Source organism: Anabas testudineus, chromosome 2 (genome assembly GCF_900324465.2).
Source record: "Anabas testudineus chromosome 2, fAnaTes1.2, whole genome shotgun sequence".
NCBI classification, from domain to species: Eukaryota; Metazoa; Chordata; class Actinopteri; order Anabantiformes; family Anabantidae; genus Anabas; species Anabas testudineus.
The window spans coordinates 4,297,751-4,317,858 of NC_046611.1; the positions used below are offsets into that span (position 1 = coordinate 4,297,751).

The window sequence follows — 20,108 nt, forward strand, 5'->3', positions numbered from 1 at the left end:
AAGAAACATAAATGTATTAGTTTTTAAATGAATTAGGTTTTTCATTAATCTAATTTAACACATTTAAAAAATCACCAAACTTAATTAGTTCAGTGAAATCAAACTTTTATGTTGAAACATTTTTTACAGGACATTACTTCTAAAACACAGGTGTAAACGTTGAACGGTGACTTCAGATTGTCGGTTTGTGTTGGAGTGGATAAAATGTCTGATTACAACGTTTGGATCTTTGTAGTTTCAATAACATTAATTAAATGTTGTATTAAATTAACATGTATATATTGGGGCTGTGCTGTTAGTGAACTCAGATGTTCAGTAAACAGCAGTAAGCGGCATGAGTTGATCTCTCAGGGCCACCGTACCTCCACACTCCTGCAGGACGTTTGTGTTCTGTTCTGTGGGCAAGTTGACTCAGCTGTATTTTAGTTAGCCAGTTATTCGTAGTGAACGTTGGAGATAATGATATCCATGAGAAATGTCAATCCTATCTGAAAATATTACTTTCAAGAAGTACAATTTGTATCAAAGTATCTTTGAAGTACTATAAATTGCCTCCATTAACTTTGTCACAGCAGCTGCAACATAAGCTGATTGATAAACGTCCTTCAAACAGCAATACTTTTAAATAAATGTTAAAATGTTCTACTTTATTCATCGTAAAAAGCTGTGGAGAAATGCAGCATATCCCTCTATAATGTAGTGAAGTAGAAGTACTCATGTTAAGTACATTTATCTAAAGTATTTTTTGTTACTTACAGTATCTCAAGCTTTTGTCTTAATTAACTGCACTGAAGAAAAAGATGGTACTTGGTACAGTCGGTGCACCCCTACTATAAATCCACTTGGATTCTTCTACTTCCTGTTTGACATTTGACCTTTAACCTGTGCGTAGCCAGGTGGGAGCACTGGCAACAAACATTTGGGTAAACGTTTGTGACTCGATTTGTAGAGGAACTTTAATGTATTAATAATTAAGACTGGATGTATTTTCATAGATTATTCAACAACCAGCAAACTGTGTTCAAATGTTTGCTAAGTTAGCACGATTTACCTACTGACCTTCAGCTAGTTAACAGATTCTACTAATTTTCTAACTTGAGAGTGTAACATTAGTACTTTAGTGAAGAAAATGGTATAACAGCAACTTTTAATCTTAGAGATTGTGCCTTTAGGTTTTAATAATGTTTAAATGTTCAGAGTTAGCTGGACCACATGTTTAGCTGTTGGTATATAGTACATGTATCCAAGTAGAATTTAGTCAGCTGTTCGTTTGTTCATGTCAACAAAGAAAGCATGGTTTACCCCCTCAGTGTTCGTCTGAGGCTAACACACTAGAACACTTTAGGAAATTTGACTGCAAATGTAGGAAAAGTAGTTAAATGTAGGCAAATTAAGCAGTGAAGTGTAAAACCAGGCTTTCATTATTTTTTATTTCTTTGGTTTTGTAAATCACGAGCCAATGATCAAAGTCTTTTTAAAAAAGAATTGATGAATCGCATGTAACAAACACCTGCAGGAAGGCAACTTGTAGTTAATCAACCAATTAGCTTCATGAATGATCAGAAGAACTGATAACTACAAATCAAGGCTGAGTGTAGAAATGAACCAGTATTGAACCACTTCATCAGTCGTCTTGAAAATGGTTTAATTCCTTCAAAGATTTTTCACTAACATCTATTAGCAAAATAAGAGACAGCAAAACAATGTCTTAATAATTATTAAAATTATAACTAGGGTTTGTGTGAATAATGTACATTTTTATGAAGATTGATTGGTCAGTTTTTTATGTAGTGTAGTTGGAGGAACATATTGTGTCACGGAAAAATGCATCTGTGCGGTTGAAGCTTGCCAGACAGGCATCACTACCTATGTACAAATAAAAGTAGTGCTATGCCCAGTAATACTGATACTGTAAAATTATAGCTGGTTGTATAACCCCCCTGCTTTAATCTCTCTGGGCTTCCAGAGGGGACACAGCCCCCCCCCCCTTTACCCACCACAGTGGGACAGATATGCTCCAGCTACCGACACTGGGTGGGAATCGAACCAGCCCTGCACCGCTTGGTGTCTTACGCTCGCGAACATCCCATCCACACCACCAAGTACCCTTCACAGTAGAACCTTCTTTCTAAGTTTCTTTTGAATCTACACTTTGGGTGTTGGACTTCAAAAGCCGTTGAGTCGCTTAGGAGTCAAACCCAGGTCCTAAAAATGCCCAAGCAGCGCTCTAACTCACTGAGCTATTCCTGAAATCACACTTCTCTCTGTTCGAAATTGTACTTGTTCACAATCTAGGATGACAGCTTACCCACTGAGCCATTTGTAGGGCTGTTAAAGTTTTACCACCTGACTTCAGTTGTTGACCACTACAGCATCTTATCTTGCGGAGCTATCCCTGAAAATATGTTCTCTGATAAAAAACAGATACTGAATTTGATCCTTCTACCTTAGAGTTTCACACCCCAGAATAAATCTTCTGAAATACTTGGTTTGTAAGTTCAGTTGATTTTATGCACTTGTTGTCCACCCCACTAAAAGAGAAAACGTAAAAATTCAAGAATAACAGATCCATGAATCAATCTTAGACTGAGCTTACAAAAAAGAGTTGACATGTCGAGCTATTCATCTTTAAAATCATCTTAACATGTTCATAATGCTTTGGCATCGCCAGCATATGTATCTGTGACATTTTCCTCCATGGTTAAAAATGGACAGAAAGCTGGAAAACATTGTAAACAATTTCCATTTATTAATATATTGCAGAATTATTTTCATATATTGTAGCTCTATTCTAACTTTGTACAAAGACATAATTCGACATAGACATGGAACATTTAAAAGGTACTTGTGTCTTTGTAGGTCTTGGTGAGATTGGGACATGACATTGATATGGAGGTACAGTTTGTATTCTGTGGATTTGAGCTGTATTTAATTGTGGAAAAAAAATGTTGGATTAACATGAATTTAGACGACAGGATATAAGGTGATACAGAAACACTGGGCAGTTTGTGCACATCCACTGCATCAGAACAGAGAGAACAATGTCTGCATTTCCTCTCTTTTAACACGCTAATACATTAATTAGCTAGAAACATCGCAGTAACAAGTTCTGTTTTAGAAATACAATTTATATAGTTATGTTTAATTAAAAATATTAAGAAGCTGTTTTATTTTCACTCTAACCAAACCCAGGAAATCTCTGTGACACATTAAATACAGAACAGCAGCTGACACACTCAGTGCACCGGTGTGAATTATGGCACAAATCTGCTTTAACATAATACATATACACACTACTGCATCTCAACAAATCAGTATATTGTGAAAAAGGTGAAATGTCTTCAAGAACTTGAAACAAGTCCAGTTGCCACTAAATAGCATTTTCTTTTCTTTTTGATAGATTTTGTATAATTTAGTATTGGAGGTGGCATGTTTTCTGCTGGTGTTTTCTGAGCATGCTTCTGTCTGCTGAAAAAGTTTATGGAAATGTCCATTTCCCTTTCCAGCAGAACTTTCAAGGTATTTCCCAGGTATTTTCTGATGGCATTACTGATGGTATTACTGTGCCTGACTGATGGATACGAAAGTGTACAAAGTTCATAAATTACCTTTTCAGAAGGTGCACATTTCTGTATTGTAAATGTTTTTTTCCCCATTGATCCTGGGAAATATTCTAATATTTTGAGATACTCTATTAAATTAGAACAAAACAAAAAAGCATGCAATGAATGTAAAATAGAGTTTCACTTAGTTAAATTACCTTTGTCACGATATAAATTTTTTTTTAGATGCAGTAGTCTGCTTGAATGTGAAGCCTGTGAGCAGCCTTTAATTAAATCAGCAGATCAATGTAAAAGAAGTATGTTTAGCATACAAAACAGTGTTTCATCCTAACAAATACAATTAAGTTCGAATATTTCTTTGTTTTCATAATTTGCCCAGTTTTATTATTTATTATGAAATACGATAAAGGTTCAATAATGCCATTTAGAGTTGCAAAACTCCAAATATCCTACTGTTAAAAAGCTCTAAAATGCATTTAGGTGAGCAGGTAGTGGATTTGGTTTTAGGTAAACATTGTGGAGGTACGAAGGTTTTACTAGACAGAATAATCTTAAGTAAACGGACATGTTAAAATCGACAAGCGTGTTAATATGTCTCTGTTAAGGCATGGAATGGGCAATGAGGTAACAGCTATCTACTGCATAATTACATTACAAATGCAATTAAAAGAAGAGTCACTCTGACCCATCATTGTGAACATAAGACAACATCACAGATACAAACAACAACACTGCAGGACAAGTCTTTTGGAAATATATGTTTTCTCAGAAGTGCTATTTAGACTTGATATAGCTGCAGACCACAGGAACACAAGATCTTTGGTCACAAATAATCTGCTGAAACGGCGAACACACAATACACACTGTAAAATTTAGTTCAAGGACAGATGATTATGATTGCACATTGAGAGCTTTGAGCTGTAGAAACACCCAGGACTGATCGGAAGGATGTACTGCATTCAAATGTACTTTGACCTAGTCAGTGGATTAGCTGTTTAAATCATCGTTTTAATGCTGTTTCAGTAATGTGAGAACAGAACTCAATGAAACATATTACTAATGTAAAGAGACACTGAAGCAATATAGTATATTTTGCATTTTGCTTGGTTACTGCCTACTGGAAATATTCATATTGCAATAAGTGTAAGAGATCAATTTATACTGGATTTTAGACTTTAGATATATGCACCAAATCACAGTTTCAATAGAAAGGTAAGATGCTGCTCCTACTTAGCTAAGCTAATTAGCTTTAGCATGGATTTAACTGTGTTTCCCCAGCCACCTTTGCACTTAGTTACTAGTTAAGTGTAATAAACTAATTTACCCAATGATCCAATAAATGTTTTTTGTAAAAAAAAAATAAAAAAACTAAAATAAATAAATTGTAGATTTAGCTGTGGCTTTCTCACTAAAATTGGTACCAAGCCCTTTTAAAAACAGCCGACATACTGAGATACTTAAAGCTGAATTTCAAATTTCCTCAACTTGTTCTGTGAAGATTTTTAGTGTAATCAACATATAGAATACATAGATGAACAACATACACAGAAAGATTTTAAATATAAAACTTTTCCTCACGTTCCATAACAAATGTTTAAATACATAAACTGTTTTTACTAAACTTCATTAATAAAAAGCTCTCATTTCACCCATAGATTTAGAATGGCTCTTAATATACTCTTCATATAACTTCAGCATTATCTCTTTTATAATCTTTGCAACACTTTGTAAAAGTTATAGTATTTCCCTTTTAAATGTATCTACTGTAGACCTCTACATTATAGATATGTTTGGCATTTAAATATATTAGAACAATTATTTAGTTAAATATGAATCACTTAATTTCTGATTCTTAATAATTTCATTATTATTACTTGAAATATAAAAAAAATAAAAATATCACGGTAAAATGGCTAGCATAGCCAGACTTATAACAATCCAGTATTTGAATGATACTCTATTGTGGACATGGAACAATAAAGCAGTTTAGCTACTATAATATATTGTACATTCAACCCTCAGGTTGTGTAGCCTCACAAACAGATAAAATAACTTTCATGTTGATATCATCTCTGACGGGGAGAGTAAGGAGTTTTGTACATTTCACCTAAAGTCCAAACTAAACAACTAGACTGAGGGGAAACTGAAAAGGCTTTTATCACACAGGGGATGAGCACAAATGAAGTGAGTGGGTTGTAGACACACTTTAAGGGACAGTTGATCAGTAGACAAATTCCAGACGAAACTTCTCGTCTGGATGTTCCCTTTCTTTCAAACGATGTACTTATGCCCCATAGCCTCCTTGTTTTCGGTTCCCTGCTGGTCTCTGTGCAGCGTTTAGTTTGGATTACAGACAGAAAGGTACAATTCACCTGTGACCGCCCTCACACGTGAGACTCATCCAGGTCTAGGTCAACTGGGGAGAGTGGCAGGGGCGAGCGGCGGGGTGACCTGCGGGGTGAACGACGAGGTGAGGGAGGGGACAACAGTGGAGTAAGGAGGGGGTTCTCCGTCCCGTCATCCTCGCTAAGCTGCAGCAGGGTGTCGCTGCGCGGCAGGAGTGCCGTCGTGTCCTCGTCTCCAGGACTCTCTCTGATCCTGGACGACACCGGTGGAGGAAGAAGCGGGGTTGGAGGCAGCAACGGTGGTGGCGGGGGGCCTGGGGCGGGTGCTGCGCTCAACACAGGAAGCGGAGGGGGGAGAGGAGAGGAGGTACGGGATAAGGGGAGAGGAGAGCAGGTTCGGGACAGGGGCAGTGGGGAGCAGGTCCCAGATGAGGGTGCTGGGGTGGTGGGGCGGGAAACAGAGGGGGGAGGGGAGAGGCTGCTGCGGAGGCCCCACTGCTCTCTCTTCTCATTGCTGCTTATACCTGAAGGAACCTGAGTGAGGATACATACTTTACCTGTAGATTCAGCTTGTAATTGTGGTGCTCTTAGTTCTAGTGGTGCGTATTCACAGAGTATTATACAGAGTATTATACCTTCAGATTTTATGTCTTTCCAACAGGTAACATTGGATGAATATATAAAAACCTGAAACATTTAGTATTAAATATAGAGAATAATATAAAACATGAAACCAGATTTATATATTTATGTAAAATAAGGATCGACCAATATGGGTTTTCCAATACCTGATGCCGATCTTTAGAGAACAGAGAGCCTGATGTAAGCCTGATGCAGAACTTTAACGATCCCTTAAATGTACAAGTACTGCTAAGATTCTGAAACAAAACCTACATTATATACAATCCCTGAACGCCTTACCGTTGCTACTGCTATGAAGAACGGTCACGTTGTACAGTAGGACAAACAAAATGCATCATTGTTAGCCACTGGCACGATGCAGCAAATGTGTCTGCAGACATTATTGACCTTAAAATGTATTTGATTCAGGGTTATTTTACCACCTGACCTCTTCGGGTCTCCGTCGGAAAAGAAGAAACACAAAAGAAATGAATTTAAACTGGTAATGATCCAAAATGTTTTCTGTTAACAGTTACCACCTCCCCAGCACTCACGCAGCTGCTCCTACCTGTGTGTTAGCAGAGCTGTGGAGGTCGGCAGTGACTGTGGCTGAGGAGGCAGAAGGCACTTCCAGCGTGGGGGACTTTGAAGGGGCAGGACTGGCCTTCCTGCCCTCAGGTGGAGGGTCCACAGTGCTGGGAGTCTGCTGGCCTTGATTCTCGGTAAAGGTGACTGACCTCTTTTGGTCTCCATGCGCTGTGGGCACATATGCATGCTTAATCAAAGCAGAGACAACAGCACCAGCTAGCAACTCGCTAACACATCAGCACCACCAAAGAGAGTGGAGGCAGGGACAGGACAGGAGGGCTAGGCAGGGACTGGGAGGGGATGCAAGACAGACATGCAGAGCGTCCTATTGGGTGAGGTTGCAGATAAAAGGGATGGGCCATTTGCAGGGTGGAGAGGAAGGGTTAAAGGTTGTGTCTCACCTTCACAGTCCAATAAAGTTTCTTTATTTCGAAACACAGGGCATGAGACAGAACAGAGTGAGAAGAGTCAGTTTGGAGACAGGTGATACAACAAAGAACAAACACAGAGGTTGTGAATGGGGAGGGCGGGTCATCTCAAGTCAGCACATGGCACTAACTATTTTAAAGGGGTACATCTGTTTTTAAGGATTTATCAGGCTGGATTTATTGTACGCTTGGATCTGAAGTGCAGGGCAACTCAGAGTCACTCACCCCTTATTACAATTTAAGAAAGTTATCATCACTCTCAGACATACACACTCATGTCCAGTCACCAACACACACTCATGAAGGCTCATGTGCTGTTACCCAGTGGTTTGTTCTTGGGCTGGATGCTCCTGCGGGTCGTAGAAAGTCTCGCTCCAGATCGACCACGTGGTTCATTCTTTGGAATAGACAGCAGGGGGCGTCGCATCTGCAAGAAAGATTTTCAATTAGCTACATTTACCATAATCCACAGTGGTACTGTGGCTGCCTTGGTCCACTGTTCTATTCAGTTTTTACAGCTGATAGTATTTGTTAAACAAATCTTCAGCTGATAATAAAGCTACCACAAATACGGCACACCTCAAAACACTTCAGTTAGTGTTCAGATGATTATGCTGTGCTGGTATTGATGAATTGAACAGACTTTCAGTTTCCAGTAGAAGCAAAATTACATTATGCCTTGCTCGTAATTATTTTATACTTTTTAAGTCACTGTTATTTAGTAACTCCTTGTGTTATTTTCAGAGCTTCATTCTCAGAGAATCCGTATTTATACTTTTAATATATAAAGACCTATTTAAATTCTGTTCAACATAGGAGCTGTTGCATAATGAGGGATTATAAGGTTGAGTCATGGCAACTGGACTTTCTTCTTAGGTTAGGTCGACAAGGAAGTCTGCTGTTAGGGTGTCAGGTTCTTTGCACACTTCTTGTTCCCCCTCCTGTGTTTGAACCAGGTTTACATTTTCATTAGTTTTAGTTTTTTTCCCTTCAACTTTATTGTAGTTTTCCTTTTGGAAATTGCTTGGTAAACAGGGTAAGCACTTAGTTTCTGTTGTAGTTGTTTAGTTTATTATTAACCTTGATTTTAACTTAAAGTCATTTCATTTGCACTGCCCACCTGGTTAAGAAATTAAGAAAAAGTCATCCACACCTGTCTGAGGCCACGCTTTCGTCCTAAAGGTGGCTGTATGAGAAGGTTCTGCTGGCCTGGTTCACTCTGCACACTGGCGACCCTGTTTAAACCAGTCAGATAAGCACATACACACGTGTGCATTCACACACGAACACACACACAAAAGACACAGAAATGCATCACCATAATGAAACCTGTTTTTTTGCAGAGTGACCACGAGATGTCGCAGCTATTCTACCCATTTACTCACTACACAACACACACAGTCACAGTGCAGAAAGAAACAGTGCTGCCATGATTCATACACTAAAAACACAAAAGGGGATAGTAGGGGCTGGAGCAGCAACACCGACAAAATAAATGTGTGCAGTCTTAGGGTTTATTAGTTTTTTTAATTAACATTTTAAGTCCCTTTTCACTCCTTTTAAATTGTGAAACTGATTGGACATACTGGGAATAAAGAAAAATAAAGTATCCTTGTTTTATGGTTGCCACCCCAGTTCCCCCTTGCCCCTACAGATTGGTATCCAGAGTTGGACGCCCAATTTGATCAGCGAGAAGCCTTATAGACATGTAAACAGTATGAAACACCATGGCACCAATGAGAGAGAGGTTGACTTTGGTGAAGACCCACAGCTAACAGAGGAGAGGCAGAGCTCCCTGGCTCCAGGGCTTTTTTTTTAATAATAGGGAGTAGGGGCCTGGTTAGGACAGCACAGCAGATGAGCTGAGAAGATGAGGGTCAGTGTGGAGCTCAAAAGGAAGTGGGGGAAGGGGACAGAGACAAGGCATATTGGACCCACACAGAAAGAGAGAGACAGGTAAGTTGGGGTGGTGAGGGCGGTGTGACGGGCCAAGGTGATTTGATTGGATGTAGATGAGTGATCAACGGTGAGGCGGCCAATAGAGGAGGCCGTCCCGAGGCGATGCCCCTACTACTGGCGAAAAGATGCAAGAACGCACCAACGGGACACACACACAGAGAGGGCCACTGTACCTAGAGAGGTTACCCTCCTGCAGAAGTCCCTGGGACTCATCTAGCACATTGGGTTCACTGTAAAAAGGGGGGCGAAGCGGGAGAATGGGAGTTTAGGGAGTGCAGTCGAGATCCATTACCACCCAAGTCACTGCACCTTCCTTATGAGTACAGGAAGCTAAGGTGTTTTCTCTGACCCCTGAAGGTGAAGCAGTTTTTTTAACATTCTTACCAAGATAAGGAGTTTTAGTTATGTCAGAGCAGCATTGTGAAGTAGCTGAATAAAAAACATTATAAAATCAACAGAGATATACACAGAAATAAATGACTGTGATTGTGGGATATGACTGGTTGATCCTCCTCGAAATATAAATTTTCATATTACATAAACAAGCCAATATATTAATCATCAATTTTAAACAAATAATCTCACTGGTTACACCTCAGTGGGTGGAGCCAGTTTGGACTATATTACAATATGAATATGGATTTGTGACAGTACATTTATGCAGAGATTTAGCCCCTTGTCTTTTCACTGGGTTTCAGCATAAATATATATCTTTGGCTCCACTTACTGATGTTGCCTTCAGTGAGATTATACTGTATAAAGAACTACAATTTGTTACATTACAATATTTGCTGGTGTTACATTTGAATTAAAGTTCTAATTTGTGGGACATCATATTTATGTGTTTAAATATGTGCATGCATATGTTTGTGAGAAATGTTACCTGTGGCTTGGCAGCATGGTGGTGCGGGGAACCTCGGGCTGCATAGCTGCTGAACCGGTGGCATGGCTGGAGAAGCGGCGCTGTGATATCACCCTGGGCAGGAAGGCCTCATGCTCGCTCACCACACTGGGAATACTAATGGAGTCATCTAGAGACAAGAATGGAGAGCAGTGAGTTCAGTTCTGATTTCTAAAAATGCAAATGTGAAGTAAAACAGGAATTTTTCTAACTCTCTTCATCATCCTCATCAGTGCGACTGAGTGTGTCTTGGGAGGGTTGGCGTGATGGTTGGCTGTCCTGCTCCCAAACTGTGCCAGTGCCTGTGTTGGAGCGTGACATTGTAGCCAAACTGAGGCGATACGCTGATGTAGAGGTGCCCACTGTGCTGATAGATGTCTTGCCCTGATAAGCTGTTGGGTGATGGTACAATAAATGGACAAAGTAGACATATTAATAGTGTAACTACTAATAAAAAATACAATCTTTCATCTGAAGTAGACTATGTTTTGAAAAGATGTAAAAGCATAACAGGCTTTTTTGTTTCAGTGTAAAAGTCGGACCAGAGCCACTGTGCACAGCCTCCTTGAGGATCTTGAGCTCGTTGTTGAACTCCGCAAACAAGGAGCTCTTGCAAAGAGGTCGCGGAATGAAGCGTCGCTCCAGCTGGTCCGCGATATGGTGACGTGCAGTAATCTCCTCCTGGGAGTCAGCAGGCTGTGTCAGCAACTACAAAAAAAAAATATAGACCAGTGAGGCAGAGAAAATTAAAGACAGTGACACAAAACACTGAAAAGTTCAAAGGAGAAATGGTGCACTAAAAGAATTCACAAATTGTGATGTCGGAACAAGATAATTAACAATAAAATTATATCTCTGTGACACCGGTCCTTTACCTTGCACTGTATGAAGGGCCTCAGTAGGACAAAAATAGGGATGCGCGTTCGGACAATGAAGTCGATGAAGTCCCAGAAGGCCAGGCCACCCACCTTCCTCAGAGCCATTTCTTTAACCTGAAGGCTTAGCCGGTACCATTGGTTTCCCAAAGAGCGCTCAAAGCAAACCAGCACCACCTTCAGAGCTGGAGAGAAAAGAGGTTGAGACGGGAAAGTGGCAGGAACAGAAGAAACCATAAAAATGTACATTTAGTTACTTGGCAGATGTTTTTATCCAAAGCAAATTACAAGAAAGGTACAAAGCAAGCAAAATATCTGAGCCAAGGAAAGAACTTGTGTTGTGCTCTAGGGAGAGTGGTTTCATTTTTTTTAAAGGTTTTAAGTACAGAGAAAGAAAGAGTTCTGTTTTCACTCCTCGTTCATACCTAGATATGCAGCCTGGCTTGTGGACTCAGCTAACCCTTCTCTGCGCAGATCCTTCCCTGTGTCGCCTGGTGTGGAGCAGTGTGCTGGTGATGCGTCGAGCATAAAGTTTTTAGTGCGGGAGGTGGAGATGATTCGAGGAGGCAGAAGGATATTGATGACTGTCTGGAGAAGGAGGAAGATCTCAGGCTGCTCAAGGTGGGGGCTGTCTGCAAAGGGGAAACACACATTAAAATATAAACAACAAAGCATAAAGTTGAAGTGCAATTACATTTTTGGTCAATAATGTCTTTTGTAAGGTATCTTTTGCAGGTTTGCTTGTTACCAAGTGGTAAACAATGATTTAGTGAATGATTTGATAAGTGACCATCAAATAGACCTATTTTGTCTTACTGAAACCTGACTGCAGCAGGATGAATATGTTAATTTGAATGAAATTTAAGGAACTGATTCCATCTTTTATTTCAGAGCCATGTACCAACGCATGGTTGGTAAAGTCAGTCATCCTAACTTTACTACAGTACAAATAATACTGCAGCCTCATTCTGAACAATACTCAATACTGGTGCCCCTTTGAAAAAGAAGGTAGTTAATCAGAGAAAGCTATCTCCATGGTACGATTCACAAATCCATAGCTTAAAGCAGACGGCATGTATACTATTATTTATCCTATTTATTCTATTGTTTTTTTTTTATTGGCCTGCTGTTCTTTTCTTTCTCCTCCTTCCAATCACCCCAACCAGTCGTGGCTGGCTGAAATGATGTGTGTCACAAGCTTTTACCTTTGCTTCCTGACCCCACTGTCAGTACAAATGGAATTAGCAGGTTAAGCAGCATCCCTTCTCGCCTCTCTTGATTGGTGAAAGGCGAGATCACATGACTCAGTGGAAAGTCATCCTTCAAGGCCTATGATAAGAAAAACAGAGGAAGCAAAGTTAAGTATTTTAGGTAAAGTTTTGTTGGAAGAGTAAAATGAGTTCAGCTGCAACTTACCTGGATTTGTAGGGCAACCAGTCGGACCACTGCTGTGCTGAAGGGCAGTGGAGGAGAAAGATAGGGGCTGAGGTGGAGCAGTGGAAGCCCATCTGCTACACTGGAGGGTCCAACCACACCCATAACCTGGCAACACACAAAAATAAATGCTTAAAATGCATAACGGACAACAGCGATAATAGAATGGTTTGTGCCATCTTGTTTTTTCCCATACCAGGTTAACACAGACGTTGATAAGGGATCGAAGGTGTGGGAGGAAAGAAATGATCGGCTGTCGCTGAAGAGTCAGGCAGATCCCCTCGATCAGGCTGCTGGCTGCCTCCCACTCCACCTGTCTCCTGGAGAACACACAATCATACACGAACAACCCGCACCCGAACAAAAGCATATTGTCACAAATTTGAAAGAAGACTAAAACACATTTATGCCACATTAATGTCATGTGTGACAGACGCTGACTGGGAAAGGCCATTAATATTTCCAGCATGTTGGCTTGAAGGCCATGACTTGAATGTGGCATACTATAAGATCAGCATTAAATGTTCACAAATCTTTAAAGAACAGTAGAATACCGCCATATGTATGGATGAGACCACTCTATTAATATTTCTTTCCATTTAAATCATCACCTTTTTGACAGTAACAAAGGTCAAATTGACAGCAAATACTGCAAAGCTCACAAACACAGCACACCCAACACTGCAGTAAGATATTCTTGTGTGAAGCACACACCTGTGAACAGTGATCCCTCTGAGCCTGTAAGGTCCAGTCTTATGTCATGGAAGATGAAGCGGCTTTGCCCTTTTTTTGTCTTTTGCCTTTTTTATTTCTCCTGTTCAGCTTCTCGACAGAATATCTTAAGTAGTACAAATTATTTAACTGGTTTAATTATAAAATCTAAAAAATCGCACAGAGAAAAGCTTCATGTAAATTCTTTAATGGAATAGGCATAATGGCAGCTAGCAGGGAATGATATCTGATATATTCAATTATCACTTGTAATATATAGCATGGTTAATTTAGAGGCTGTATTTCCGAACATTTTCTTGTGGTGTTACATAACTGATTGTCTGTCCTGCTATACTCCACTACCTAAACACATTGGTATGCTCTCAAGTACTGAGCCATAGCCCTAAATTGTGGAATAGCCTGTCCATTAATATCTGACATACAGTATAACTTCTGTAAAATCCTATATGCTACATTAAAGATCATTCATTTGAATCTTGCTGTTATATATAAATTATTTAAGGCTCTACATAAAATAAATGAATACTGATTCATTATTATTACAAATGGAAACAATGCCACTTAGTAAATATATACCTAGACTCACTCAAAGTACTAACATTACTAACACCTTTAACCATATTAGTCAGCAGACATTGTTCATATTGAGTTAATCTGTTCAGAAAATCTGCATCAACTCTCATGACTTAACACTGCTAGCTTAGAGAAAACACCAATGTTAGTACAAACATCCCAACACGCATGAATTCATACACCCTGATGTGCTTGCACAAAAACACACCACAGCAGCACTTACGGTACATCACCCACGAAGGCAGCGCTACAGAGGACAGTGCCAAGAAGCCGTCTATCTACTGTACACACCACGGCACTGGTACAGCACGATACACTCACAGGGAGACAGAGAAAAATTGGGATTGTATTCAACAGACCTGGTGCATAGTGCCTGTGGGCGAGCGCACCTGAGCGTAGGCATCTTGTGAATTTTGTTGAACATGCGGTCCAGCCTCTTGAGGATGAGGATAAGGGCCGGGCGGACAGCTTCAGACGACCAGTCAGTTATGGGCAGCATCTCCATGATGTAGCGTCGCAGCCCTCGGCTCTCCATGGTCAGTGTGTCATAAGGCGCCAGCTTCAGCAGGGCGTGGGCAATCTCCGCCAGCCTGGGAAAACAACACACACAGACTCAGTGTCAGTGCAACTTAAAATTGTTTTTTAAGGTGAACATCCCCCCTGGAATGTTTTCCTTTAACCCGACAACTTGTTTTGTCAAATCACAAATCCTTCACAACAAATTTCCTGAAAGACACTTCAAACTCTGTCATGAATAAATCACATCACCTCATGTGGGATTTGATGTCCAGTAGCTCCAAGGCCGTTACTCGGGGCTCACCAGCAACATTCTGCAGGATTTTGAGTCGCGGTCCACAGTGTTTATAAAACTCAGTGCAGATGTTTAACAAGGACTCCCGTGGCCGCCGGAACTCCTCCCTGGCAATGCGCTCGTCCAGCTCCTCCCTTGGCATGCCCTGGCCCTCTTCCAGCAGGTGGAGGTTGTCCCTGAGTATACAAATGGGATCAAACTATTCTGGGAACGACACAAGGTTAGTTAAATCATCTCCTACAACTGAACATGTTATGATCCTTACCTGGTGTTGACCCCTCCAGACATTGTGTGGTTGGCTGTCGTGCCACCCTTGTGGCCCTGATCACAGCGGGACATCTGTGGGGCTGTCATGGGCCTGTGTAGGAGATGTGGATAAAATGATAGAGCTACTGCAGACACACATTTTCTAGGCCTGTTTCACAGTTTTTTTGCTCAAGTCAGACCTTGTGAGGGCCTCTGAGCTGTAGAGCAGGGCCTGCAGTGATGTAGCTAGAGCAGCAATGGCTGCAATCTCATCCCTGGCTGCAGAGGCTGACTCCATTGTAACTGTGTTGGACTTCAGCTTCTGGAGGTAGCAGGGGACCAGAGCCTCCAGAACCATCAGCATCTGGAGGCTGGAGAGAGAACAGAAAGACCTGTTGATAAAGATGTAGATGCAGAACAACAGAAAGAGGACAGAGGAATGAATGACCAAACAAGTGTTTCCATACCTCCTGAAGGATTCTGGGGCGTAGGCAACCACAGTGACACACAGCTTGATGGCCTCACTGATAGAAAATGCTAAGTCCTCATTACCATAACAGAAATCTGAAAAAGAGAGTACAAATTTTAATTTAGTTTATTTGTACAACTTGTGTATATAGATCACTAACACTATTTGCATTTACAGTTTTCTGTGAACATTATAATCTTAATTCGTCATGACTAATTTCTGGGCTATATTAATTAATTTAATTACCGTAATCATCACAAAGAATCACATCTTAGTTATAATTTTCATACTATAGAAGTAGGAATATTTAAGGTGTAAATTTAAGTGCTAGAAAAGACCACAGTACATGTCAATGTTTGACAATTTACCTAGAGATCGTAGAGGTTTCTCTGCCTTGACCAACTCCAAAGCGTCCAAGGAATCCTGGGTCTCACCCTCCAGTGAGACCAGCAGGTCAAAAAGACACTGTGCTGACACTCCTTTAGACAGGCCAGTGCTGGTGCTGGTCTGGGATGGAAGATCAAGAGAAATTCACTTAAGCTGAATTTACATATTGGAGGCATCCAAGAACATAAACACAATATATGTATGTGAAAAGTCTCACTGTGAATTCCAACAGCGGAGCCACACTTGCAAACAGCTGCAGGATAAAGGGTTTGCGATGAAGGATGTAAAACTGCCGGCAGCAAAACTCAATGCCCTGCCTCAGTAAAGGGTTGCTCTCATAGTCAGCATAGACCTGTCACAACAATACAGAGAGGGCAAATTGTGGCTTTGTGGAAAAAGGAAGGATATAACTTTAACCTGTTGGAGAAAATGGGGGAGAACATTTTGAAATCTGATAAGTAAGGACAAATCTTTGTTAACCAATATGATCTCTACATACTGTATTAGAGGCATTATTATTATTATTATTATTCATTAGACCCTTCAAAACAGCAAAATGGCTAGGTAACACTTCTAGTTCTGACATTATGTCATCTAATGAACACATACTGTATTACTATATTTCCAACTATCCCGGCGCTGGCCACTGCTGATTTCTTGGATCAGTTGTGTTCAGGCAAGCTAGAAGATACCATCTCAGAGGAGGATGGAGTGGGGGAAGACAAAGTGACTTAGTATCTTTCCTGACTGATTTAACGTTCTCCGTGTTTTAAAGTACATTCTGTAAAGGCCAAATGTCAGTGTTAAATACTACTAAAACATTTACTGAAAAAACTTCAGACTCTAGTAGAACTGCTAGAAATTAGCTGCAGGACACATTTATCTGTACCTGCAGCATTGTTGGCAGGATCCACTGGTAACCGCTCAGAGAGAAGAGATGGTTGAAGTGAACAGCAGTGTTAATAGCGGTGGCTGTGTACTGCCTGAGAAGGGAGCTGTCCTCTGGGTGAAGCAGCAGTGCCCCATTGAAGACGTTGAGAAAAAGCATCATCTCGTCGGCCCACGGGTACTCACTGGGCATGCCCAGAAACATCTCTTCCAGCAGTTTGATCCAGAGCACCTTATGGAGGGTGTCCAAACCAAACAGCTCCTTACCTGGGAAATAGAGAGGAAGCGTCAAGCCAAGGATTGAGGAGCGAGGAACATGTATATAATGATTTGTAATATAGACAAAACATGTGGTGATACAATTGGATTCTGTGCTACCTTGGGGTTCATTGAACAGGGAGAACTCTGCATCAATGGCAGTTCTTGGGAAGGATGGCAGGCGCAGGAGGTCTTCTTGGAGCAGTGAAACATGAGATTGCTTGTGCACAGCTGGCATATGTTGGGTGAGGGAGATAAGGAAGAGGACCCGACCGACCTCCTCCAGTTTACGAGAAAATACCTACAAAAAACAAAGGAAATAAAAAATGTTTTGCCATATTACCAGCCTGTCTATTTCTCCAAGCTTTAATTGCCCAATTTTAAATCTTCATACCTGTTTCTGGATAAGCTCCTGCCCTTTCTCAGGCAGCATGTGGACTAGGTTGAGTTGAGGAGAGACTGACCTCCGGAAGGGATAGATGTCTCTTACATATGTCTTTAAGAGGAAAGTGGCAATATCATATAGAAAATTTTACCAGTAGTGTTCTGCTGACATTCAATAAAAATATGAAAAAATTAAATATGAGATCATTAAAATAGCATCTTCTAGCTTTGAGAATAACTAATTTAATGGACTTTTAAATGGAAGATGGTACTTATCTGTATACCTTGTTATAATGGATGAGGTTCCATCGTTTGTCCATTAGGAAGTAGTGTGCAGATCTGGCTTCAGGGATGTTGAAGAATTCAAGGCACTCCTGATTAAAGAAAGAATAAAATTTTTCCATTAGCTGACTGTATGCCACTTACACAGAAAAACATTCATATACTCCTGGACTACTAAGTCTCTTTTACTTTCAGCAGGGCTTCAAACTGAGTGTCTTCGTGGACTGGAAGCTGTGTTGGGATGTCACATTCATTCTGCCCGTGCACCACCAGTGTTTTGGTTCCTGCATTACCAAAACACAATAAAAATATCTGACATATTAGTCATGTTAAAAAGAAATAACACTTCAGTCTGTTTCAATTAAATTTCATGTTTTAAGGTCATTTGTCTCAGTACATGAAACTAAATGAATGGGATATTAGTTTAATAGACTGTAGAAACCCATTAATAGCAGTACTGTTTGCATCATTACAATCTGCAGTAGTATCATAATCATTATTACTGTCAAGCGGTAAAAGTTCGTTTACCTGGCATGGATGCAGTGACTAGCAGTTTGACCTCACACTGCTCCTTCTTCATGGTCTGCTTGAGATCCTTGAAGAAGAGTCCCTCCACATAGCCAACCACCTCCCACAGGAAGGTCAGTGTGGCTGAGATGGCGTCCATACCCCACTCACATGGAGTCCGCACAAAATACATGATCAGTCCCACCTAAAAGAGGCAGATTTGATTTAGAGAACAGATGATTATCAGAAAGTTCATAGAATACTGAAAATAGCAAATATACACAAAGACATAAATAAAGTTAACTGTTGCCTCACCAGGTAGTTGAAGAGGATATGCGAGGTCTGGGCAGGCAGGTCTCCAATGTTGAGCAGAAGCTTCCTCAGCATGTACATCAGCTCATCCTGAGAGCACAAGAATTACAAGTCATCCCACAGGTTACATTTCCCATTTTTAACTTTTAGTGTGTTTACTTATCGTCCATGATTTTGTCCAACAGTTCAGAAACAAACATTGTGATTAATCACAATGGAAAGCTATGTTTTATCTACAGGTGTTTGCTTACCTGTCTATTGCTCACTGTCAGTTTTTCCAGGAAGTGGCGAAGAACCAGGGCTGGATCTTCAATCAGACAGTTCCAGAGGATTTGTTGGGCAACAGCACTCACTGAAAAAGCACCGATTTCACTATTTGTATGATGCAAGCACAGTATATACTTTTGTTTCCAGAGTCAGAATGACCCACGATCTCCATAAAAAAACACTGATGCAAAATGTTTATATTTACATGTATTTTTATAGAATATTTAGATCAAATGCTGCAAAGATAAATCACCTATTTTAACACAGTTGAATAAAATCTATCTGTTATTTGACACCTACCAGCCACACCGTCCTCTCGAACCTCCCCGTCCTCCATGAGATGCACTATTGGTAGGACTGCAGCACAGATGCATGCTGGGAAGACAGCCTGGGGTGGCTGTAGCATGTGGTGAGTAGGAGTATGTTCTGTTGTGTTTTCTTCATCTGTCCCAAAATGAACAAATTAAACTTCTGAGTGATCACTGAGGAACATAAGCTGAGTTTTTGTTCTGATCATAGTTCTATAATAAAGGTTAGAATAGTAAGAAAGTTTTTTGTATCATACCTTCAGCACTGGCCAATGAGCGGACAGACCACACAGAGCCCCGACGGAAAGAGTAGTTCCTGTGGGAGTTACTGGAGGCACAGGATGGGCTGACAGACAGCCGGCGTGTCGCCAGGTTCACCACTTCTTCTGCTGGCAGGATCAATGTCAGACATAACCACAGTGGATGAAAGAAAAATGACAGCTCTGTACCATCATAACATGTTAACAGCTCATCAATTCCCATTAAACTCTTCCAGCAGGCATTAGTACTTGTGTAGAACTCTATAGTACGTGCTTGTGTGTCTGGTAGCCCCACCTTCTTCCTCTTGCTCGGGAGGTGGGCTGCATGTGGGCTCATAGCAGGCCTCCTGAGCCACGGGAATGGCTGTGATGATGCTGGCCTCACGCCCCAGGCGCCGCTTCTCTTCTTCCTGCTGCAGATTCTTCAGGATGTGCTCAGCTCTTTGGTGGGAGCGTGACACTGCTCGCGCCGAGAAGGATTTCTGGAAAAAGGGGTGTGGAGAGTGGTGTTGGATCAAACAGCAACAGGTCGAACAGCGTATGCATACACACAAGCAATTCCAAATGAGAGAATGCACAAATTAAAACAAAACTGACAATTTGTTTTTTTAGGAATGTGTGTGCACAGCTATTCTAGTTATACTTTTACATCTAAGGAGCATTTTGCAATGTAAAAAGACTGGACAACACATTAATACAGTAACTCTCCT

The 20,108-nt window shown here is 40.7% G+C and overlaps 1 protein-coding gene across 10 annotated transcripts in view; it reads right to left on the bottom strand.

Annotated features, from left to right (window-relative positions):
* Nucleotides 1-2,764: 2,764 nt before the first annotated feature.
* The window catches only part of LOC113164923 (protein unc-80 homolog), a 44,105-nt gene continuing 26,761 nt past the window's right edge, over nt 2,765-20,108 (bottom strand). For 2 of the 10 annotated variants that reach the window (XM_026364470.1, XM_026364462.1), the window contains 32 exons: nt 19,694-19,880; nt 19,396-19,527; nt 19,131-19,274; nt 18,815-18,915; nt 18,567-18,653; nt 18,273-18,456; nt 17,934-18,028; nt 17,747-17,836; nt 17,473-17,574; nt 17,199-17,379; nt 16,822-17,087; nt 16,150-16,284; nt 15,914-16,052; nt 15,544-15,640; nt 15,277-15,468; nt 15,096-15,188; nt 14,788-15,006; nt 14,379-14,609; nt 12,911-13,034; nt 12,697-12,822; nt 12,486-12,609; nt 11,706-11,912; nt 11,281-11,465; nt 10,948-11,113; nt 10,618-10,797; nt 10,388-10,535; nt 9,678-9,734; nt 8,699-8,780; nt 7,867-7,972; nt 7,519-7,539; nt 7,098-7,285; nt 2,765-6,442 (listed from right to left, as the gene is read on the bottom strand). In XM_026364470.1, the coding sequence (XP_026220255.1) occupies nt 5,948-6,442; nt 7,098-7,285; nt 7,519-7,539; nt 7,867-7,972; nt 8,699-8,780; nt 9,678-9,734; nt 10,388-10,535; nt 10,618-10,797; nt 10,948-11,113; nt 11,281-11,465; nt 11,706-11,912; nt 12,486-12,609; nt 12,697-12,822; nt 12,911-13,034; nt 14,379-14,609; nt 14,788-15,006; nt 15,096-15,188; nt 15,277-15,468; nt 15,544-15,640; nt 15,914-16,052; nt 16,150-16,284; nt 16,822-17,087; nt 17,199-17,379; nt 17,473-17,574; nt 17,747-17,836; nt 17,934-18,028; nt 18,273-18,456; nt 18,567-18,653; nt 18,815-18,915; nt 19,131-19,274; nt 19,396-19,527; nt 19,694-19,880 (4,884 nt within the window). In that variant the 3' untranslated portion in view covers nt 2,765-5,947. The remainder of the gene's footprint in view (nt 6,443-7,097; nt 7,286-7,518; nt 7,540-7,866; nt 7,973-8,698; nt 8,781-9,677; nt 9,735-10,387; nt 10,536-10,617; nt 10,798-10,947; nt 11,114-11,280; nt 11,466-11,705; nt 11,913-12,485; nt 12,610-12,696; nt 12,823-12,910; nt 13,035-14,378; nt 14,610-14,787; nt 15,007-15,095; nt 15,189-15,276; nt 15,469-15,543; nt 15,641-15,913; nt 16,053-16,149; nt 16,285-16,821; nt 17,088-17,198; nt 17,380-17,472; nt 17,575-17,746; nt 17,837-17,933; nt 18,029-18,272; nt 18,457-18,566; nt 18,654-18,814; nt 18,916-19,130; nt 19,275-19,395; nt 19,528-19,693; nt 19,881-20,108) is intronic. The other 8 variants (XM_026364472.1, XM_026364463.1, XM_026364467.1 and 5 more) reach the window with 8 other exon arrangements.